Genomic DNA, 20,195 nt, shown 5'->3' with positions numbered 1-20,195 from the left:
TTGTGGTTTTGATTTACATTTCCCTGGTGGCTAATGATGCTGAACATCTTTTCATGTGCTTGTTGGCTATTTGTATATTTTCTTTGGAGAAGCATCTATTCAAATCCTTTGCTCATTTTTTAATTGAGTTGTTTGTTTTTATATTGTTGACTTTTAAGAGTTCTTTATATATTTTGGACACTAGTCCCTTATTAGATATATAATGTGTAAATATTTCCTCCCATCCTTCAGGTGGTCTTTTCACTTATTTGGTTGAGGTCACCATTTGAAGCAAAAAAGATTTTAATATTGATGATGCCTAGTTAATCTATTTTTTTGCTTATCACTTATGCTTTTAGTGTTGTATCCAAGAAATCATTGTCTACTCCAAGGTCATGAACATTTACTCCTATGTTTTCTTTTACAAGTCTTAGGTTTTAGCTCTTACATTTATGTTTATGATCCATTTTGAGTTAATTTTTGTGTGTGATGTGAGGTAGGGGTCCAATTTTATTCTTTTACATGTGGTCATCCAGTTGTCTCAACAGCATCTGTTGAAAGTGCCTTGGTTTTCTTAACAGTTTGTTAAAAAGCACTTTTTTTTTTTTTTAAAGATTTTATTTATTTATTTATTTATTTGAGAGAGAGTGAGAGAGAGAATGAGTGGGAGGAGGGGCAGAAGGAGAAGGAGAAGCAGACTCCCCACTGAGCAGGGAGCCTGACACAGGGCTCGATCCCAGGACCCGGGGATCATGACCTGAGCTGAAGGCAGACATTTAACCGACTGAACCACCCAGGTGCCCCTAAAAAGCACTTTAAACTGTTCACATTCAAGCACACTCTTTTCCTGTGGGATACAACCTGCTGGTAGATGTATAGATTGTTGAGTCTAGGTGGAAGATTTTATCCAAACCTATTTTATTCTAAAAGCATAAAAAATCCTCCCTAATAGTATTATTTACCAGGCTTGGTTACTAAAGATAAATTAAAGGAATTTTAAAGTCTTTACTCCCTTTGTTGGGAAAAGCTATTAATGATAGTTTTGGCTACTTTTATTTATGACCAGCTTTTCCGTCACCAGTTGCTTGGAGGGTGGCTTACCATTATTAAATAAATGAATTCCAGAAATGAGCCCTTTTGACTTTTGATTTGAGGCCCATGCTTGAAACCCATGCTTGTTTTCCACATCTTAATGGCAGGTTGTTTCTGATTGAAAGTCACACAGGCCTCTCAGTAAATCTTGTCTTCAGGTGTTCTAGATGATGGCCACCTCCAAAGTGAATTTCATGTACTAGTTGTCAAACTTGTGGTGACTACCCTTACCCAAACTTGAGAAAAATCTGTCTATCAGGTTTGGTAACAGATAGAAAGAAACTTCACTGGGTTTATATAGGTTAGGATTTTTGACTATTCAAAGTCATTATTTTAACATAGACAAGAAACATGAAGATTGATTATACTATTCAGTTTACTTTCATATAGTGTGAAATATTTCATCATAAAAGGTTTTTAAGAAGTACATGGTGCTAAGGGTATTGTACATCTTGAATTAGAATTCTGAAAGTTGTCTGCATCCTTGTGATTGACTTGGAAATTGCACTCTCTGGTTTGCCTTCCAGATTCCACTGATCTCTGACTTTTCTCTTCAGGTGATTTATGCTGCCAGGGATGCCCAGATTTCAGTGGCTCTCTTTCTCCATCTTCTTGGATACCCTTTCTCTAGGAATTCAACTCTAGATGAAAACGATGACCACGTGGGCTGGAGAAAAGCCTTGGAAAATTGCCAGGATGTGGTAGACATCCCATTCCGAAGCAAAGGACTCAGCCGACTGGAGGAAGAGGTTAATGGGGAAGCAGCAGAAGCTCAGCAGAAGCCAAGAAATAAGAAGTCTAAGACAGATGGAATGATGGCAGGCAACCACCAAGGGAGAGATCCCAGAAAGCATAAAAGAAAGCCCCTGGGGGTGGGCTATTCCGCCAGGTAACTGAGTTGTTCTCTGTCTGGTAGAGAGAGACTCAGAAGCCCAGCCTCCAGCAAAAGTCATGATGCTTCATCTTGGGTCTGGGGAGAAGGTTGTGTGGTAGGGTAGCAGGTGCTCCAGAGGTTAAATTATTTTTCCCCCAGAGGTTAATATGATTTTTCCTTTCCTTCAAGGACATTTGGAGCTATCCTTTGATCTATTTGTGTATTTTCCTCCTTTTCCCCTTCTTTTACTTTGTAATTTTTAGAATTGAATGGATATAAGGAGAGCTTAACCTAGCTTTGTTACTGATCCTGATATGACCTGAGCCTTGTAACTTCTCTAGTTATAAATGAGGGTATAATTATTACTCCTTTCTTGCTCAGGATATCTGCGAAAATGAATAACATGAATTTGCCTCATACATTTCGGGAGAAATGCATCATCTGATTTCCTCCTCATTTGGTATTTGATTATTTAGAAAGGCATCCAGCTCTAAGCCAATATCATTCTCTAACCAGTGAGAGTTTTTCTGTACAACTTACGCCTCTGTTGCAAAAAGATGACTAGTAAGTACTTTGGAGTGGAAGTTTGATCCCTGTAGCAGAGTGCCTTTCGGAAATGAATGATTAAATTGAAGCAAGTATTGCGTATGAGCCAGAAATAAACCCATGTGGCCCTTGTTACTTCAGCTTGAAGTTCTTTAATTTTAATTTACTTTGTTTAATCCAGTGATTACTCTGTAGAGCAGTTTTCTTGGTGCTTTGTTCCTGTTCGCCTTCACAGCCGAGCTGTGTATATACTACCCAACTCACTCCTTGTTCCATAAATATAAAAACTAGATAAATGAATTCATTTTTAGTTCCTAGGCCATGCAGGTGGAGGAACAAACACGCTTTTTTTTGCCCTATTTTTTTCCATAAATGTAATGTTTGACCCTAATGTTGAGGATAGCTGGAGTCACTCAGAAGACAACATGGGAGGGGCGTCTGGGTGGCTGTCGGTTAAGCGTCTGCCTTTGGCTCAGGTCACGTGGGATCGAGCCCCACATCGGGCTCCCTGCTCAGTGGAGAGCCTACTTCTCCGTCTCCCTCTGCTGCTCCCCCTGCTTGTGTGCTCTTTCTTAATCTCTCTCTGCCAAATAAATAAATAAAATCTTAAAAAAAAAAAAAAAAAGAAAGACAACATGGGAGGCAACTGATACCTTGGCTCAGAGCTAGCTTCCAGTTTTAGATTAATCTCTCCTTTCCCTGCAGAAAATCACCCCTCTATGATAACTGCTTCCTCCATGCTCCTGATGGACAGCCCCTCTGCACTTGTGACCGAAGGAAAGCTCAGTGGTACCTGGACAAAGGCATTGGAGGTGTGAGACTTACCCGTCCTGTTTCATCTACATTTAGGTGCATGTGGGTACAGGCAGGAGTGGAGAGAGAGACAAGGGGCAGGGAGGGATAGGAGAAGGCAGAACGACCTTGAGACAAGTGGGACGTGGCTATTCAGAAGCCAGAAATCATGATCTCTGCCAGGACACTGCAGAGAACATTTCAGGTGGGGCTTCTTTCCTGAGGGACAGGTGGGCAAACGCTGACCTCTTGTCTTTTCTCTAAGAGCTGGTGAGTGAGGAGCCTTTTGTGGTCAAGCTACAGTTTGAACCTGCAGGAAGACCCGAATCTCCAGGAGACTATTACTTGATGGTTAAAGAGAACCTGTGTGTAGTCTGTGGCAAGAAAGACTCATACATTCGGTGAGTGTGGGGTTGGGCCACCCAGACTGTCTGCCTCTGATGGAAACTGCCTTGGTAGCCACATGTGGAGCTCTCAGGTATTGGTTGAATCTGCCAGCTTTGGCTGAGAGACTTGTCTGTAGGGGTCATCGCAGTTTTCCTGAGAACTTCTCCCCTCTGTGTGGTCCTGCTGTCGTGCTCTCCTGCCTATCCTGAGCCCCGTTCTTGGTTTTAAGAATGCAGTACTCTTCTTAGTAACAGTTTGCCATAAAGAGAGTGGTTCCCCTTTGCTCATGAAAGACTGGGGACCCATTTCTTTCAGAAGCTGCCTTTCTCTATGTGTCCTTATAATCTTCCCATGAGTGGCTCACAACTTTCTGAGCCTTGATACTGTTCGTGGCGTACAGGCATACCTAGGCATACCTCAGAGATATTGCAGGTCTGTTTCCAGCTCACCGTAATAAAGCAAATACCGCAGTAAAGTGAGTGAGTCAGGGGTGCCTGGCCGGCTTAGTCGGTGGAGAGTGCGATTCTTGATCTTGGGGTTGTAAGTTCGAGGTCCGCGTTGGGTGTTGAGATTACTTAAAAATAAAATCTTTAGGGGCGCCTGGGTGGCTCAGTCAATTAGATGACCAACTTTGATTTCAGCTCAGGACATGATCTCAGGGTCATGAGATCAAGCCGCATTGGGGTCCATGCTGGGCATGGAGCCTGCTTAAGATTCTCTCTCTCCCTCTGCTCCTACCCACCCCCACTCACACTCCGTCTCTTTCTAAATAAATAAATAAATAAAATCTTCAAAAAAAAATGTGAGTCAAATGAATTTTCTGGTTTTCCCAGTCATTTAAAAATTATGTTTACACTACACTGTAGACTGTTAGTTGTGCAGTAATGTTATATCTAAAAAAACAATGTATATACTTTTTTTTTTTAAAGATTTTATTTATTTGACAGAGACACAGCGAGAGGGAACACAAACAGGGGGAGTGGGAGAGGGAGAAGCAGCTTCCCGCTGAGCAGGGAGCCCGAAGTGGGACTCGATCCCAGGACCGTGGGATCATGACCCGAGCCGAAGGCAGACGCTTAACAACTGAGCCACCTAGGCGCCCTGCAATGTATATACTTTCATTTAAAAATACTTTATTGCTGGGGTGCCTGGCTGGCTCAATTGATTAAGCATCCGACTCTTGATTTTGGCTCAGGTCATGATCTCAAAGTCGTGAGATCCAGCCCTGCATCAGGCTCTGTGCTGAGCATGGGGCCTGCTTGAGCCTCTCTCTCCATCTCCTTCTGCCCCTCCCCCCCGCTCACTCTCTCTATATAAAACAAAACAAAACAAAACCTTTATTGCTGGGGCACCCGGCTGGCTCAGCCAGTAGAGGATGTGACTCTTGATTCTTGGGGTCATGAATTCGAGCCACGTGTTGGGTGTAGAGATTACTTTAAAAATAAATAATAAATAAAAATACTCTATTGCTAAAAAATGCTCACCACATCTGAGCTTTCAATGAGCCGTAATCTTTTTGCTGGGGGAGGTTATTGCCATGATGTTGACGGTTGCTGACTGATCAGGGTGGTGGCTGTGGCAGTTTCTTAAAATAAGACAACAGTGAAGTTTGCTGCAATCGATTAACTCTTCATGAATGATTACTCTGTAGCATGTGATGTTGTTTGATAGCATTTCGCCCATAGAAGAACTTCTTCCAAAATGGAGTTAGTCCTCTCAGATTTTACCACTGCCTAGTCAACTAAGTTCATGTAGTATTTTAAATCCATTGTTGTCATTTCAACAAGCTTCACAGCCTCTTCACTGGGAGTAGATCCCATCTCAAGAAACCTCTTTCTTTGCTCATTCAACAAGAAGCAACTCCTCAATCCATTTAAGTTTTGTCATAAGATAAAACAATTGCTACAGTTCGGTCCCATCTTCAGGTTCCACTTCTAATTCCGGTTCTCTTGCTGTTTCCCACCACATCTGCAGTTACTTCCTCCACCAAAGTCTTAAACCCCTCGAAGTCATCCATGAGGGCTAGAGAGTCCTGTTAATTAGTGTTGGTATTTTGACCTCTTCCCATGATCATGAATGTTCTTAATGGCATCTAAAATGGTGAATCCTTTCCAGAAGGTTTTCAGTTTACTTTGTCCAGATCCATTAGAGGAATCTCTATTTATGGTAGCTATAGCCTTATGAAATGTATTTCTTAAATAATAAGACTTAAAAATCAAAATTACTGCTTGATCCACAGGCTGCAGAATAGATATCGTGTTAGCAGACCTGAAAAGAACATTAATCTCGCTGTACATCTCTATCAGAGTTCTTGGGTGACCAGATACACTATCAATGAGCAGTAATATTTTATTTTATTTTTTTTAAAGATTTTATTTATTTAATAGAGAGAGAGAGAGAGACAGAGAGAGAGGGAACACAAGCAGGGGGAGTGGGAGGGGGAGAAGCAGGCTTCCCGCCGAGCAGGGAGCCCGATGCAGGGCTCGATCCCAGGACCCTGGGATCATGACCTGAGCTGAAGGCAGTTGCCTAACCAACTGAGCCACCCAGGCGCCCCAGTAATATTTTATTTTTTAAAGATTTTATTTATTTATTTATTTGAGAAAGAGCACAGAGCATGAGTGGGCGGTGAGGGACACAGAGAGAGGGACAAGCAGACTCTCCACTGAGCAGGGAGCCTGATGTGGGGCTCCGTCCCAGGACCCTAGGATCATGACCTGAGCCGAAGGTAGACACTCAGCTGACTGAGCCACCCAGGCACCCCCAGCAGTAATATTTTAAAAGGAATTTTGGTTTTTTTTCCTGCATAGTAGTCCCAACAAGTGGGATTAAAATATTCAGTAAACCATGTGGTAAACAGGTATGCTGTCATCCAGGCTTTGTCGTTCCATTTAGAGAGCACAGGCAGAGTAGATTTAGCATAATTCTGAAGGGCTCTGGGATTTTTGGAATGGTCCATGCGCATTGGCTTCAACTTAAAGTCACCAGCTGCATTAGTCCCAAGTAAGAGAGTCAGCCTGGCTTTTGAAGTTTTGAAGCCAGGCATGGACTTCTCCTCTTTAGCTATGAAAATCCTAGATGGCATCTTCTTGCAGTCGAAGGCTATTTCATCCATAGTGAAAATCTGCTGTTAAGTGTATCCACCTTCGTTAATGATCTTAGCTAGGTCTTCTGCATAACTCACTGCAGCTTCTACATCAGCACTTGGGGCTTCATCTTGTACTTTGATGTTTAGGGAGATGGTTTCTTTCCTTAAACTTCATGAACCAACCCAGCTAGCTTCAGACTTTTCTTCTGCAGCTTCCTCACCTGTCTCAGCCTTCACAGAATTGAAGAGAGTTAGGGCCTTGCCCTGGATTAGGATTTGGCTTAAGATAACCGAATGGCTGGTTTGGTCTTCTGTCCAGGCCACTAACCTTTCTCCATGTCAGCAGTAAGGCTGTTTGGTTTGCATAGCATTTATGTGTTCACTGGAGCAGCACTTTTAATTGCCTTCAAGAACTTCTCCTGTGTAGTCACAACTTGGCTAACTGCAGCAGGAGGCCTAGCTTTTGGTCTGTCTTGGCTTTCGACATGCCTTCCTCACTAAATGTAATCATTTCTAGCTTTTGATTTAAAGTGGGAGACATGCCTCTCTTCCTTTCACTTGAACACTTAGAGGTCATTGTAGTAGGTTATTAATTGGCCTGATATCAATATCATTGCATCTCAAGGAGTAAGGAGGTCCGAGGAGAGGGAGAGAGACACAGGAATGGCCGGTTGGTGAGGCAATCAGAACACACACATTTATCTATTGAGTGCACTGTCTTACATGGGCGTGGTTCATGGCCTCCCAAAACAATTACTATAGTGACACCTAGGATAGTGATCACAGATCAGCATAACAAATATAGTAACAATGAAAAAGTTTGAAATGTTGAGGGAATTACCAAAATGTGACACAGAGACACAAAGTGAACAAATGCTGTTGGGAAAAAAAAAACAGGGCCAATAAACTTGCATGATGCAGAGTTGCCACAGACTTTGAATTTGTAAAAAATGCAATATCTGCAAAGTGCAGTAAAGTGAGGTATGCCTGTATTCAGAGGCCTGAAGGCACACTTTGGCTGTACTCCCTGGCTTCAGTGGAGTAACTCACTTTCCTACTCTCCTCTTACTAAGTGAGACAAATAGTTGTGAATGCCAAGAGTTTTTCCTGAGAGCTCAGTTCTCCTTAGAAAAGAACCATGGGCCTTGATGAGCCACGGACATAGTCTGAGTAAGGGGTTCCTCAGATGAGGAAATTTGCTTTTTTTTTTTTTTTAAAGATTTTATTTATTTATTTGACAGAGAGAGACACAGCGAGAGAGGGAACACAAGCAGGGGGAGTGGGAGAGGGAGAAGCAGCCTTCCCGCGGAGCAGGGAGCCCGATGCGGGGCTCGAGCCCAGGACCCTGGGATCATGACCTGAGCTGAAGGCAGCCGCCTAATGACTGAGCCACCCAGACGTCCCGAAATTTGCTTTTTTTAGGTCACCAGGCTTCCAAAATTTCAGGAGTAGAGGGACCTGCTACATGCTTTGAGACTCGAGTTATTTTCCAGGTGTTAAAGGTCATTAGAATTTTTTTTCATTTCTCTGATACTTTTCCTTCTGGGAGCACAGTTGTTATTAGCCTTCCCCTGCCTTGGCCCTCCGCTGACTCTTGCTAGCAGGTGGTATGAACTTGCTCCTCGGAGAGAGGAAACTAAGGCACAGCTAGGTAGGTAGGCCGAGAGTGGAAGAAGCAGTATTGCCTTTAATCTCTGTTGGGTTGTGGTGCCCAAGGCTTCTCAGTCCTGTGTAGGCCCAGATGAGAATCCCAGTGGCCTGCCTCCTAGCTCCACCTGTGTTCTGTGTCCTTTGCTAACGAGCACTGCCTTCTGGGTGGGCTTGGCAGGAAGAACGTGATTCCGCATGAGTACCGGAAGCACTTCCCCATTGAGATGAAGGACCACAACTCGCACGATGTGCTTCTGCTCTGCACCTCCTGCCACGCCATCTCTAACTACTATGACAACCACCTGAAGCAGCAGCTGGCCAGAGAGTTCCAGGCCCCTATTGGCTCCGAGGAGGGTCTGCGCCTGCTGGAAGACCCTGAGCGCCGGCAGGTACGCTCTGGGGCCAGGGCCCTGCTCAACGCGGAGAGCCTGCCTGCTCATCGAAAGGAGGAGCTGCTGCAAGCACTCAGAGAGTTTTATAACACAGACACAGTCACGGATGAGATGCTTCAAGAGGCTGCCAGCCTGGAGACAAGGTACAGTGGACAGTTCTGGTCTGAGAAGGGATTGAGGAATAACCCAGTGGCATTAACCCTGACTACTTAGTGAGGATGCTTGCCAGGAAGGGGGCGGGGCATTAGCCATTTAGTGCAGAGCATAGCCTCCTCTTCTCCCACTGAGTGTCTAATGGCTTAAAATACCGTAGGGCTGGGAGAGAAGAATCAGTTTGAGAATTTCCTTTCCATAGGAGACTTGCCTTCTGTCCTTGACCCTTTAGGGTCATCTACATCCAGTCGTTTTCATGATCAGCAGATAAGCTCAAATGCAGTGGAGCTGTGCCTTAGACATTCTATGCAGAAGTAAATCCTAAAGTCGGCACAGGAGATGAAAATAATCCTCAAAAAATACCCTCGGGTCTCTGAAGTTGCTCATAAGTACAACGTATGTAGCTTTATGTCTCTTATCTTACCCAGGTCTGTGGGAACTGAGACCAATGATTGGATTCATGTTCGCTGTCTCATCTGCACTCAGGGTCCTGGCCCACCGAATAGAATGTTGGCCAGAATTGCTCTTACTGTTCATGTTACTTTTCTCCTTTTTCCTTCCTTCTTTGCTTTCTTTCCTTCCCCATGAGTACAGAGTTGAACTCGTGACTTAATTCAGTGTTCCTCAATGAGAAGCCAATGGTCCTGAGAAATGAATGGGTACACGGCTGAGTGAAAGAGACTCTGGGCCACCTGCTCTAGTTTTGCTTCCTGGTATCACTTTTCCAGTAGTACTAGGGACTGAAGGAATTGCACTGATAAGTTCACAAAACCATGAGAGTGATGCTGGTGGCCTATACAGTTTCATTACCCAAAAATCTTAAAGATAGCAGCAACATTTATCAAACAGTTATAGATATCCTAATCTACTTAACCAAGCTAATAAACTTTCTATAAATTGCCTTAATTGGTTCTTCTAACAACCCTATGAAATAGGATTTAGATTTCTTACTGGTAACTGCTAGCATTATATCTTGCATTTCTTAAATCTTTAGAAGTTAAAAAAAAAACAGTACTAATGAGTTTTATCCTTATAACTATTTTATGAGGTTGTAGAATAGATGTTATTTTCCAAGTTTTATGTTCGCTACCCTGAGGTTAAAGTTAAGTAACTTGCCAAGATCTGATTAGAAATTAATGAGACTGGTTCCTTTGGCCAGTTCCCAGATGTATTTGCTAAAACAACTAAACTTTCCCCTTTGAGCCACGGACCTTTCTAACCAATCACCTTGCTGACTTGGATAGAGGGATGCTGGACTTGGATGTCGGGGGCCGAGAAGAATAGCTGTTTGGGGGGAGCTAGGCATGTTAGTGGTACACTTGTGAGCTAAGCAGTAAAGTGGCTGCAGACCCCGAGAGAGCACTAGCACTGCTAGAATTGGGGAGAGGGTATTGAGAGGGGGGTCTGGGTGCAAGGAGGGGAACTGAGTCCATAGGGTAGGGGCTTCCTCAAGAAAAGTAGTCATTACTCACGGGAGGTGAAAGCACTGTTTGCAGGGCATTAGAGCACTTTTTAAGGTCTCTCTGCTTAGTTAGGAAGAAGGCAGGGATTCATCTTCCATTAAACAGCACCGGCTGCACAACTATTTCATAGGACCAAAACATGTCTCTCATGGATGCGGTTTGGCATTCTTTTTTTTTTTTTTCTTAAAGACTGTAATTTTGAGTAATCTCTACACCCAACATGGGGCTTAAACTTACAACCCCAAGATCAAGAGCTGCATGCTCCACTGACTGAGCCAGCCAGGTGCCCTAAGATTTTTATTTGTTGATTTTTTTTTTTTTTAAGTAATCTTGAGGCCCAACATGGGGCTCGAACTCATGACCATATGATCGAGGGTCGCATGTTCTACTGACTGAGCCAGCCAGGTGCCCCCATCTTTTTTTATTTATATTTTTTTAAAATTGAAGCATCGTTGACACAATCAACAGAATGTTACAGTAGTTTCAGGTGTACAACAGGGATTCACCAAGTCCACGTGGTATGCTGTGCTCACCACAGGTGGAGCTCCCGCCTGTCACCACAGAATGCTATTACAATACCACCGGCTGGAGTGCCTGTGCCGGCCGGCTTGGCATTCTTTCTGGGAGGAAGCAGGCACTAAAGAAATGTCCCACCTTGCATTTTACATGTAGGTGTTCCAGTGTTTGAGACATTGGAACATGTGGGGTGATGTAACAGCCCCATATAGGTACTAAGTATGGTTGAGAATGAATAACTTAAAAGAAGGGCGGCTGGTACCTGAGTAACCCTGGAGGAAATAAAAGACCAACGACATTCTTCACTCATTGTCAGCCAGACAGTACGGCCCCTGGAGTGGGGGCTGAGCAACCTGCAGGGGCCTTCCCACAAATACAGCTCAGAATCCCCGAACACCTTTCTGTTGGACTGTGTGCAGTGTGTCCAGGCTACTTTAAAAAGGCAGATGTAGGAAAGATGCTTTAAAAACAAAGTAGGGGGCGCCTCGGTGGCTCAGTCCGTTAAGCGGCAGCCTTCGGCTCAGGTCATGACCTCAGGGTCCTGGGAGCGAGCCCATGCTCAGCGGGGAGTCTGCTTCTCCCTCTGCCCCTTCCCCTCCTGCCCATCCTCTCTCTCTCTCTCAAGTAAATAAATAAAATCTTTTTTTTTAAAGCATTAATGCAATCAACCCTTTAGAAGTCTAGCACCTCCTCATCTACCCTTGTGGAAGCCCCTTGGCCTGCAGCATTTGGAGCCATCTGTGCCACCATGCCATGCTTGCCTCCCTCAGACCCCTGTACTTTGTGTCTTGCCAGGATTTCCAACGAAAACTACGTCCCTCACGGGCTGAGGGTGGTGCGGTGCCACAGCCGGGGCGGGCTGCGCTCCCTCATGCAGCTGGAGAGCCGCTGGCGTCAGCACTTCCTGGACTCCATGCAGCCCAGGCACCTGCCCCAGCAGTGGTCCGTGGACCACAACCATCAGAAGCTGCTCCGGAGATATGGGGAAGACCTTCCCGTCAAGCTGTCGTGACAGCCGCTCTCCTCCCAGGTGAGGACGGCCAGGAACCTGAGCCAAGGTGGGAAAGTCACCTCTTCCTGTGCCATTAATTGTCAGAGCCTAGTGTCACAACTTGGAATGCTAACCCACGCCGATCCCAGGATGCTTCTGGTGGAGCCAGGCCGTTCCTTCAAGGGGAGCATGTGGTTGTGGATTTTAGTTGGGCAGGGTGAGAATTCTTTTTGCCTCCCTCTTATTTTATTTTCGTGGACAAAAGGGCCTTGGCCATTATTTTACTTTCCTTCTTTTGCTTTCCCTGTGCAGACAGGAAATGAAGGATTCTCCCCTGAGGTGACTTGTCAAGATGCTCAGGTTTTTAATACATTTCTTCCCTGCCTAGTATGTTGGTTTTTCTCAAACAGAGGCAGCCAAGTATTTTAATCCCATTGGGTTAGGATGGGAGAAAACGTTCTTGTGGAGGTTGGAGAGGTGAACGAGGAGTCAGATTCATTTTCCCAGTTCACGCTCATAATTATAAATTCCTTGGCTTCATGCTCTCCCACAACTCACCTGGTTGAGATCCATCCCATCTAGGTCACTTCAGTTTATTTCCATACTTGAGAATGTCCCCCTTTACACGTCTAGGACCAAAGCAGCGACTTCCTGCCATATGCTTCCACCCTAACACTGGAGGAAATCCTTTTCTGGAAATAGGCCTTCTAACTGGGTGGGGCTGAGAGAAGTACAAGCACCATCTCTCAAGAGAACTTCGCAATCCTCCTGTCCAGAAGTGCAAGGTTTTTAGCTGAATCCCTTGCTGAGAGGAAGTTCTCTTCTTTCAGAATCACTGCCAGGTCCCTTCCGGGTTCTGTGTTCCTTCAGATTTGTAATACTGACCTGTTTTCAACACTTCATTGTCTCTTGGAGTCCTTTGGTTAGATTGCATTGTGAGGATTTCTCCACCTGCTCTCACGCCTGGGACTCTGAGATTAATTCATATATTTAGATATTCAAAACGGTGATGTTTCATCTCTTTATGTGAAGCCACCACTTTGAGCATGAAAGCAAGTTATTAGTGATTAGTATTTTTCTCAAGTATGAGGAGAGCTTTTTTACAAGATGGTTAACAAACTTAAACAATAATTTTATGGCCAGAATCCAACAGGAGCTGTTTTGAAATTGTGCCCAAGTTGGTGATGGTTGCTCTAACACTGATAAATAAAACTTCTTCTAAGCACAAAGCTCACTGATTGTAAATGTAACACTTTTTTCTTCACAGCTTTATAAAATCGGTAACTATTCTTGGGGGAGGAGATACTCATCCCTCAGGTCCCTGCCGTGTGGCAGTGGCATGACCTGCGCGCAGATATACCACGCACAGTGTGCGCACGGACGGACCACACACAGCGCAGCTTCAGCCCATCAACAAATGGTCCGGAAACGCATGTGCATTTTGTTCTTACGCCCCTTCATTCCCTCTGGTCCTCAAACAGGCATTTCTGGGCCCTAAACTTAGAGATCCTTGAAAATGAATAGTACTGGCCACCTTAGGGACCGTATGTTCAGTGGGGTAGGTTATTGTGGGCATGTGCCTCAGTGGCTGGACCCCACGCTCTGGAGTCCAGGGGTGAACCTTGGAGACTGATGGGTGGTCGTTAGAGTAGTCAGGCTTGCCACAAGGTGGCACTCACAGATTTTGTTTTATATTCATTCTTGAGAAATAGGGTTTTATATGTGGTTCCTGAACATAACTGGTGACTTATATTTCCAAATCTGTGTAGCTGATTTTGGGTCATTTGGATAGGGTTACAAGAAAAACTTCCTCTGAAACAGGGAGTAGGGTGCTTTCATTCTCTTTCCCCGTGATCCTCATGCTAAGAGGGGAGAAGCACGTACGAGGTTATGTAGGTGCAGTGGTTGCTGTGGGAAGAAGCAATGGATTCCCCAACAGATCTTCCTGCAAAGCCCAGTAACAGAGCCAGCAGCCACCGTAGAGAAAGAAGCTAGACTGGCACATGAGATTTCTCATCCTTCTCAGAAGTTACTGTGTAGATTTGACTTTCTCTGAGTCAGCCTTTAGCACCATTTCCTCAAGACTGACAATGGTGACCTCAAATGAGATATTTTAGGGCAGGCATATTATAAAAGAGGTAATTATTGTGTTTTGCTGATAGAAAAGCAATGTATGTTCATTAGAAACGAGTCTAAAGAAGGAATAAAAACCATCCATCTTCCCTCTGTTTAGAAAAGAGCTAACTTACTGGTATGTCCATGAATTTCCTTTCACTATTTAAAAATGCGTACAATACAAATAAAATTTAGAGTCATATATAAATACAGGTTGACATCCTGTTTTTTCCTCCTCACTTAACATGGTACCACACCACAAGTAATTCATTTCCTGTGCCCCTAATCTTTGAAAGTAGATTTCTAGTGGCTCTCCCATATTTTAGGTGTCCATTCCCACACTGTTGAAAATGCTGGTTGTTTCAGATCCTTTGTTAATGTCAGTGATGCTGTGATGAACTGTCTTTTGTATAAATCTTTGGCTATATCTTTGATAATTTACTTAGGGTAGAATCCTAGAGATTGGATGGGGTGGAGGGGGCTCACATTGCTGGAGTGAGTATCAGTTGATATCACCTTTTATATCAAGGGAACGGTTCTCTCTAACCCTTAAGCTCATGTCCCAGTACATTTGCTGAGCCTCCATGTGAGCAGTAGTGAGAGGACAGGGTCATGGCAAGGGCCTCTCTGAATGTGCCCCCGTCATTGTGTTTCTAGGCTTAGAGTCTTCTCTCTGCTTCCCCTTTGTCTCCCATCCTTTATTGACTCATTTCCCCTTGTAGTCAATGTTTTTTGGAAACACTGTTTATTTTAAAATAAAAACGTAAAATAAAAGTTACAGACAGATCTTTTTTGTGTGTACGATACACAAGCAATCAGTGATTTGCTATCCTAAAGTGAACAAGGCACAATATTCAGGGATTTGTTGCTTTTTCAGAGTGCAGCCATAAGTTACTTATTCTTATCCATGTCACGGATGGAGATCAGGTGACAAAATGTGTTCTGTTGAAATAAAGCCATTTTAATCCCCCATTTTAGACTCTTAGGAACCCAGCAGGCAGAAAGAGCTTTTGTTCAGCTTCCTTTTCTACCTGTTACTATGGGGCCCTGACTTTTGACTATAATCTAAATTCTTAGTTTACCTTACCTCTCTGAGTTTTTCATTCATTCATTTATCCTTTCCTCCTTTTTTTCCTTCATCATGTCTCATCGTCATGAGAGGTATCACTTTTTACTTTTAAAGAAGACAATTTCTTGGTTTGCTAGTTTACTAATTATTACATATTTTAAAAGCGTCCTTCTTTCTGATCTTTTATCTTTTCTGTTGCTCGGTGGCCATTTTTGGAGTACCTGATCCTTCAGGAATACAGTGGGAATCCGTTTTTCTTGGGTGAGATAAGCTGAAAGAGGGTATAAGAATGACCTTGTTATGATGAACTCTTGATCTGAATAATGTAAATATAATACATGGTCCCAGAATACATTTGCTTTGGAATTCAGCGATATACGTTAGCTATTCTCCAAGTCACCTCCTCATGCTGAAGTCTTATACCTTCTGCCTGTCCCCAGTCCTGGAGCAGTTTCGCATCAGATGATGGCACAGGGCTTACAGGCAGCCAGGTAGCTTACTTGCTCAAATGACCTGTCCCACCAGCCTGCTAGGAGATGCATTAGTCACTCGCTCCCCTTTGCTTGAGGCACCAAGGCCCTTGCTGTAATGCTGGCATGTGATTTGGGAAGGTGGGAAGTACATTAGACTATTATTTCCATCTAACCAGGTCTGTCTGTGGCCCACTCTTGTTGGAGGTCCCTAGACACTGTGGGTAACTGAACCAAATGGGTAATCATTTGGGGGATAATCAGCAACTGGCTTCCTTGGCATATGAATAGGGAATGTCAAAGGACCTAGTTCACGAATCCTGGGTTCCTCTTCAAATATGGTATACACTGCTTTAAAAGGTCGTTTTCTGCTCTGAATGGCGGTAATTTCCTACCTTCCAGACTGAACCCAGAGCATTCGCCCTCCTTCTAGCTTCCTTATTTGTTATCAATTCTTGCATTTTCCTTTGCTAAGTGGGTAGTCTGTTGCCTTTCTGCCTGCATAAGCTCCAGAAGCTGCTGAGTTTGGAGTCAGCATTATTACAAGAATGATGTGTGGTCCAGAATATTCCTGAGTTGGAGAGCCTACTTATGTTCTACTCCTATTTCCCAAAGATCTCCCTTTTCAGGCTTCAACATGCTGGGGCAGAGTTGGGATTCTGACTGTTCAGGCCACCAGGGTATCCATTAAGTCCTGGATAAGAACCAAACATTTTAGCTTAGTAAGCTAACAGCTGAAAAGAAATGGGAGATTAAGACATGGGTAGTTTTAAAAGAGGTATGTTTATTTGGCTCATGCGTTGATGGGGGGGTAGCCCATGGACTTTGCTTTCTATTTTGCTTTTCCCTGTACTCAGTTCTGCCGTGCGTTGGAGGATCAGAGAAACAGGCTGGTGATCTAGGTTTTGGTTCTGGCCATTAGCTGTGTATCTTTGGACGAATCACTTAACTTTTCTGGGCTGCTTTCTTTACCACTAAAGTCAGAAGTCGAGATTAGACGTGCTGTAAGGACCCCCCTCGCTGGAGCATTCTGCAGTACGTCCCACTGTTTCTTCTGTGGCGCTTTCCCTTGGGAGTTGTGTACCTTCTGCTTCGTTGCACACCCTTATCCTGCCCCCCGCTCTGGGGACGGAGACTGTACGGAAGCCGGATGCCACACCATGCCCTCCTGGCCTCATTGACGAGAGAGAGAAGCCCGCTTCCTCCGTCTGGTGTTGCACCTGGGGTCAAAATACACTTCTCACCAGAGATATGCTGTGTGTGGCCCTAGGGCACTCACATTCCTACTTAGTCCACTACTTAAAACAAGAAAGAAAGAAGAGAAATCTTTATCTTCAGCCGCATTGCTAGTGCTGTAAGGTTTAGTAAGAGATGAGCACAGAATGGAAATGGGGCAAGTTTGCCAAGTATTGTAGATGGGAAGATTTTGAGAAAAAAGGAGTGTTTCTCATTTTAAGGATAGGAGAAATTAAGACTATACTATAGAGGACTGAACAGAATTAGGTACTTTACAAGGAAAACATTAAACCAATAAGTTAAAAATATTCTCTCTTTTTTTATGTTGTCATGACTGCCTTTTTGAGGGATCCAGTGTTAACACGTTGTTATCCATCCATAAGTCCTAAGACACGATCAGCTCACAGGGAGACTGGGAAGTGTCTGGGACCTGCATCTTGTATAACCCTGACTGGCCTTGGACTTTGTCCCTTTTACTTTTGTCTAGCCATCAGTAAGACAGACGTGTGCAAAACGCAGTTTATATTTTATAAGCTGCCAAAAGGCATTGCTCTGTATATATATCTGTTCCCTATGACCTGGCAGAAAATACATTTCCCAGTTCATCCTTGTGCTTAGTTTCAGTCCCAAAGAGGGTGTTGGTATATTGGTATATTGGCTTTTCTTTGCTTAGCACAGATTTAGACCCAATATGCTAGACTTGCAGCACTTTTTATAATAACCACCCAGATGTAGACACGAGCTCCCATTTTCTACCAAATCAGGGTCATTTTGTTGCTGTAGTTCCAGAAAAAGTAACCGGATAGCCAAAAGGGAGACTAAAGTGTTATTTCTCTGCCCTCTGATAGGTGAACCCTAACTTCATCTAAAATTCTGACATCTTTCGTCATATCCCATAGAGCCAACTCGAGTCCCAGCAAGCTAGCTTATTATTTTTTTATTCCAAGTATGTATGTATGGGCCGTGGAGGTTTGGTAGGCCTGAGATGTAGCCACATACATGCAGCTTCCTCTGAGTTCTTGGATACAATGAGCAGGACTAATGTGGGCTCCAAAAAGGGACAGGGATGGCTTGGGGTTAGTTTTCCTTTTTTAAATGTTACACGAGTGCAGAGCAGTTGGCTGCCGTCCCCCTCTCAGACCATCAGCAGAGCTTGACCTTGGCCAAGATTTTGCCTCATCCTCTTGGCATCTCCGCACAGAGCTGCGTTCCAGCCGTGGAATGCTTAACCAAAAACACATGCTGTAGCGATGGTTTCCAAAGAGCAAGTTTTTGCAGAAAGTCTACATTGTGTTGTCTTCTCAAAACAACGGTTTTCTCTGAACTACCGATCCAGTAAACCCCGGAGTGGTGATTCTTTGACTCATTTGTTCACAAGGGCTAGGATTGTTGTTGTTGTTAATAATACTTTATTGAAGCACAGCCAAATGAACATACAATAAAGTACAAATCTTAAGAGTACTGCTTGTGAATTTTGACAAATTGTATGCACCCATGTAGCCATTCAGGGCTGGGGTTTCTTTCTTTCTTTTTTTTTAGCAACCACTCATCACAGCCCTTTATTGGCCTGGACTAGCTATGCTGGACCCTCCCACCCAATCCCGGGGCTATGCTCCTTGGGGGCTCCCAGCTCCTGGCCAAGGACAGCCTAGCTCTTGTGGGCCCCTCAGCCTGCCCACAGATCATGACCTCCTCTAAGGCCCTTGGCCAGGCCTGAAACTGGAGGGGCAACTAGAAGCTCCAGGGCAAGGGCCCTGCCCTCTCCCACTGGCTGAGGCAGGTTTCAGAAAAGGCCATTCACTGCCCAGTGATGCTGGGCAAAGGAAAATGATGATTTAGGAAGAGAGGGGCTGGACAGTGAGTGAACAGATGCTCAGGATTGGGAATCACGCAAAAAAGGGGTGCCCTGTCTGCTCCTAAGTGTGAGAGAGTCAGTCCTTGTGCAAGCACCACACCAGCATCTGGCCCACCTCTGTCATGCTCAGCACATGGAAGCCTTTGCGTTCCAGCTTGTCCAGGATCATGCAGGGAGGGCCACTGATGAAGTACTCACAAAAGTTTTGTTTCCCAAGACACTTCTCTTTGAGGCCCCCAGATACTGTATCGGCTCTGGAGCTGAGTGCTCATCACCCACTGGGGTGGGGCCCACTTCCGTGTGGACCTGGATGCTGATGAGCAGGTAGGGCATGATGTGTGAGTCCCGATCGGGCTCCCACCCAGGGCTTTGGGCTCAGTGCGGACACCAGCCCCTCAGGTTCCAGGACTGCTGTGACCCATGGCTCTGAGTCCAGTTACTCCAGCTCTCGGAGCTGGGGTTTCTTACATTACACGAAACATCTATTCTGCTGATGTATGGCCTTGGATCAGAAGGTTGTACATTCATCTACCTGAGCAAATTACTATAAGACAGCAAATCCAGTTTGCTCTTTTTTTGTATCTAGTAGATGTGGTTACTGCAAAGCTTCATGATATTTGTTTCTTACAAGTTACTTTTGGAAAATAGGTAATGTGTGCACAAATTCCAAAAAATTTTTTAATGTGTAATGAAAAGGGAATCCCTCCCGCTACCCCCATCCCTCCCCAGTCCTTTCCCTCCTTGAAGGTAACCACTGTTACTGTTACTTGGGCATTATTCAGCCTGGGGCTGGGGGGAAGAGGGGTTTTGTTTTTTAAGTTCCAGCTTTCTTTGGTTGTTAACCAAGAATATGTTTCTCAGGAGGCGCCTGGGTGGCTCAGTCGTTAAGCGTCTGCCTTCGGCTCAGGTCATGATCCCGGAGTCCTGGGATCGAGCCCCGCATCGGGCTCCCTGCTCCGCGGGGAAGCCTGCTTCTCCCTCTCCCACTCCCCCTGCTTGTGTTCCCTCTCTCGTTGTGTCTCTCTCTGTCAAATAAATAAAATCTTAAAAAAAAAAAAAAAAATAGAATGTTTCTCAGCCTTTCTCTTTACACTCCAGGCTCTAGTCTACGGCACTGATACAGAAACGTGGACCTACGGCCCCGGTACCACTAATCCTGTTTGTCCTGTCCTGCGAAGTTCATTCTCTGTACCTGCCATCTGGCTCAGAGGTCCACGTCTCTCACAGGATTGGCCAGGAGTTGGTGATAGCTGGAGTTGGGTTTTTTTATATTAGGCTTGCTACTTTTAAAATACCTATTTGAAATTTTCCATAATCAGTTTCTTTTAAAATTCATATTTCTTTAGCAGGGGCTTCTGCAACATACCTATCGGATTAAATTTTTTGTTTTTAAAGTAATGCTGAAGTGCAATCCACAAGTAAACTATAGATGGATCTCTAGACAGTTCCACCCCCAACCCCACAGCCACCCAAATCAGACATTCAAAACTCCAAAGTTACAGACATGAACTGGGATGATTTTTCACC

General features: G+C 44.4%; 1 protein-coding gene and 1 pseudogene across 4 annotated transcripts in view; one reads left to right on the top strand and one right to left on the bottom strand.

Moving 5' to 3' along the window:
- EXD2 (exonuclease 3'-5' domain containing 2) overlaps positions 1-15,223 on the top strand; it is a 53,919-nt gene extending 38,696 nt beyond the window's left edge. For 3 of the 4 annotated variants that reach the window (XM_028097947.2, XM_028097955.2, XM_028097987.2), the window contains 5 exons: positions 1,629-1,960; positions 3,197-3,303; positions 3,549-3,684; positions 8,587-8,943; positions 11,728-13,152. In XM_028097947.2, coding sequence (XP_027953748.1) covers positions 1,629-1,960; positions 3,197-3,303; positions 3,549-3,684; positions 8,587-8,943; positions 11,728-11,944 — 1,149 coding nt within the window. In that variant the 3' untranslated portion in view covers positions 11,945-13,152. Of the gene's footprint in view, positions 1-1,628; positions 1,961-3,196; positions 3,304-3,548; positions 3,685-8,586; positions 8,944-11,727; positions 13,153-13,190 lie in introns of those variants that run through there. The other variant, XM_028097974.2, reaches the window with a different exon arrangement.
- Positions 15,224-18,744: 3,521 nt separating this feature from the next.
- On the bottom strand, positions 18,745-19,001 carry LOC148163864 (GTP cyclohydrolase 1 feedback regulatory protein pseudogene; annotated as a pseudogene).
- Between the last annotated feature and the right edge of the window lie 1,194 nt (positions 19,002-20,195).

Source organism: Eumetopias jubatus, unplaced genomic scaffold (assembly GCF_037043125.1).
Source record: "Eumetopias jubatus isolate StellerSeaLion01/CBP00866 unplaced genomic scaffold, mEumJub1_p1.0 scaffold_7, whole genome shotgun sequence".
Classification (NCBI taxonomy): domain Eukaryota; kingdom Metazoa; phylum Chordata; class Mammalia; order Carnivora; family Otariidae; genus Eumetopias; species Eumetopias jubatus.
This window is presented reverse-complemented; position numbering and strand designations above follow the sequence as displayed.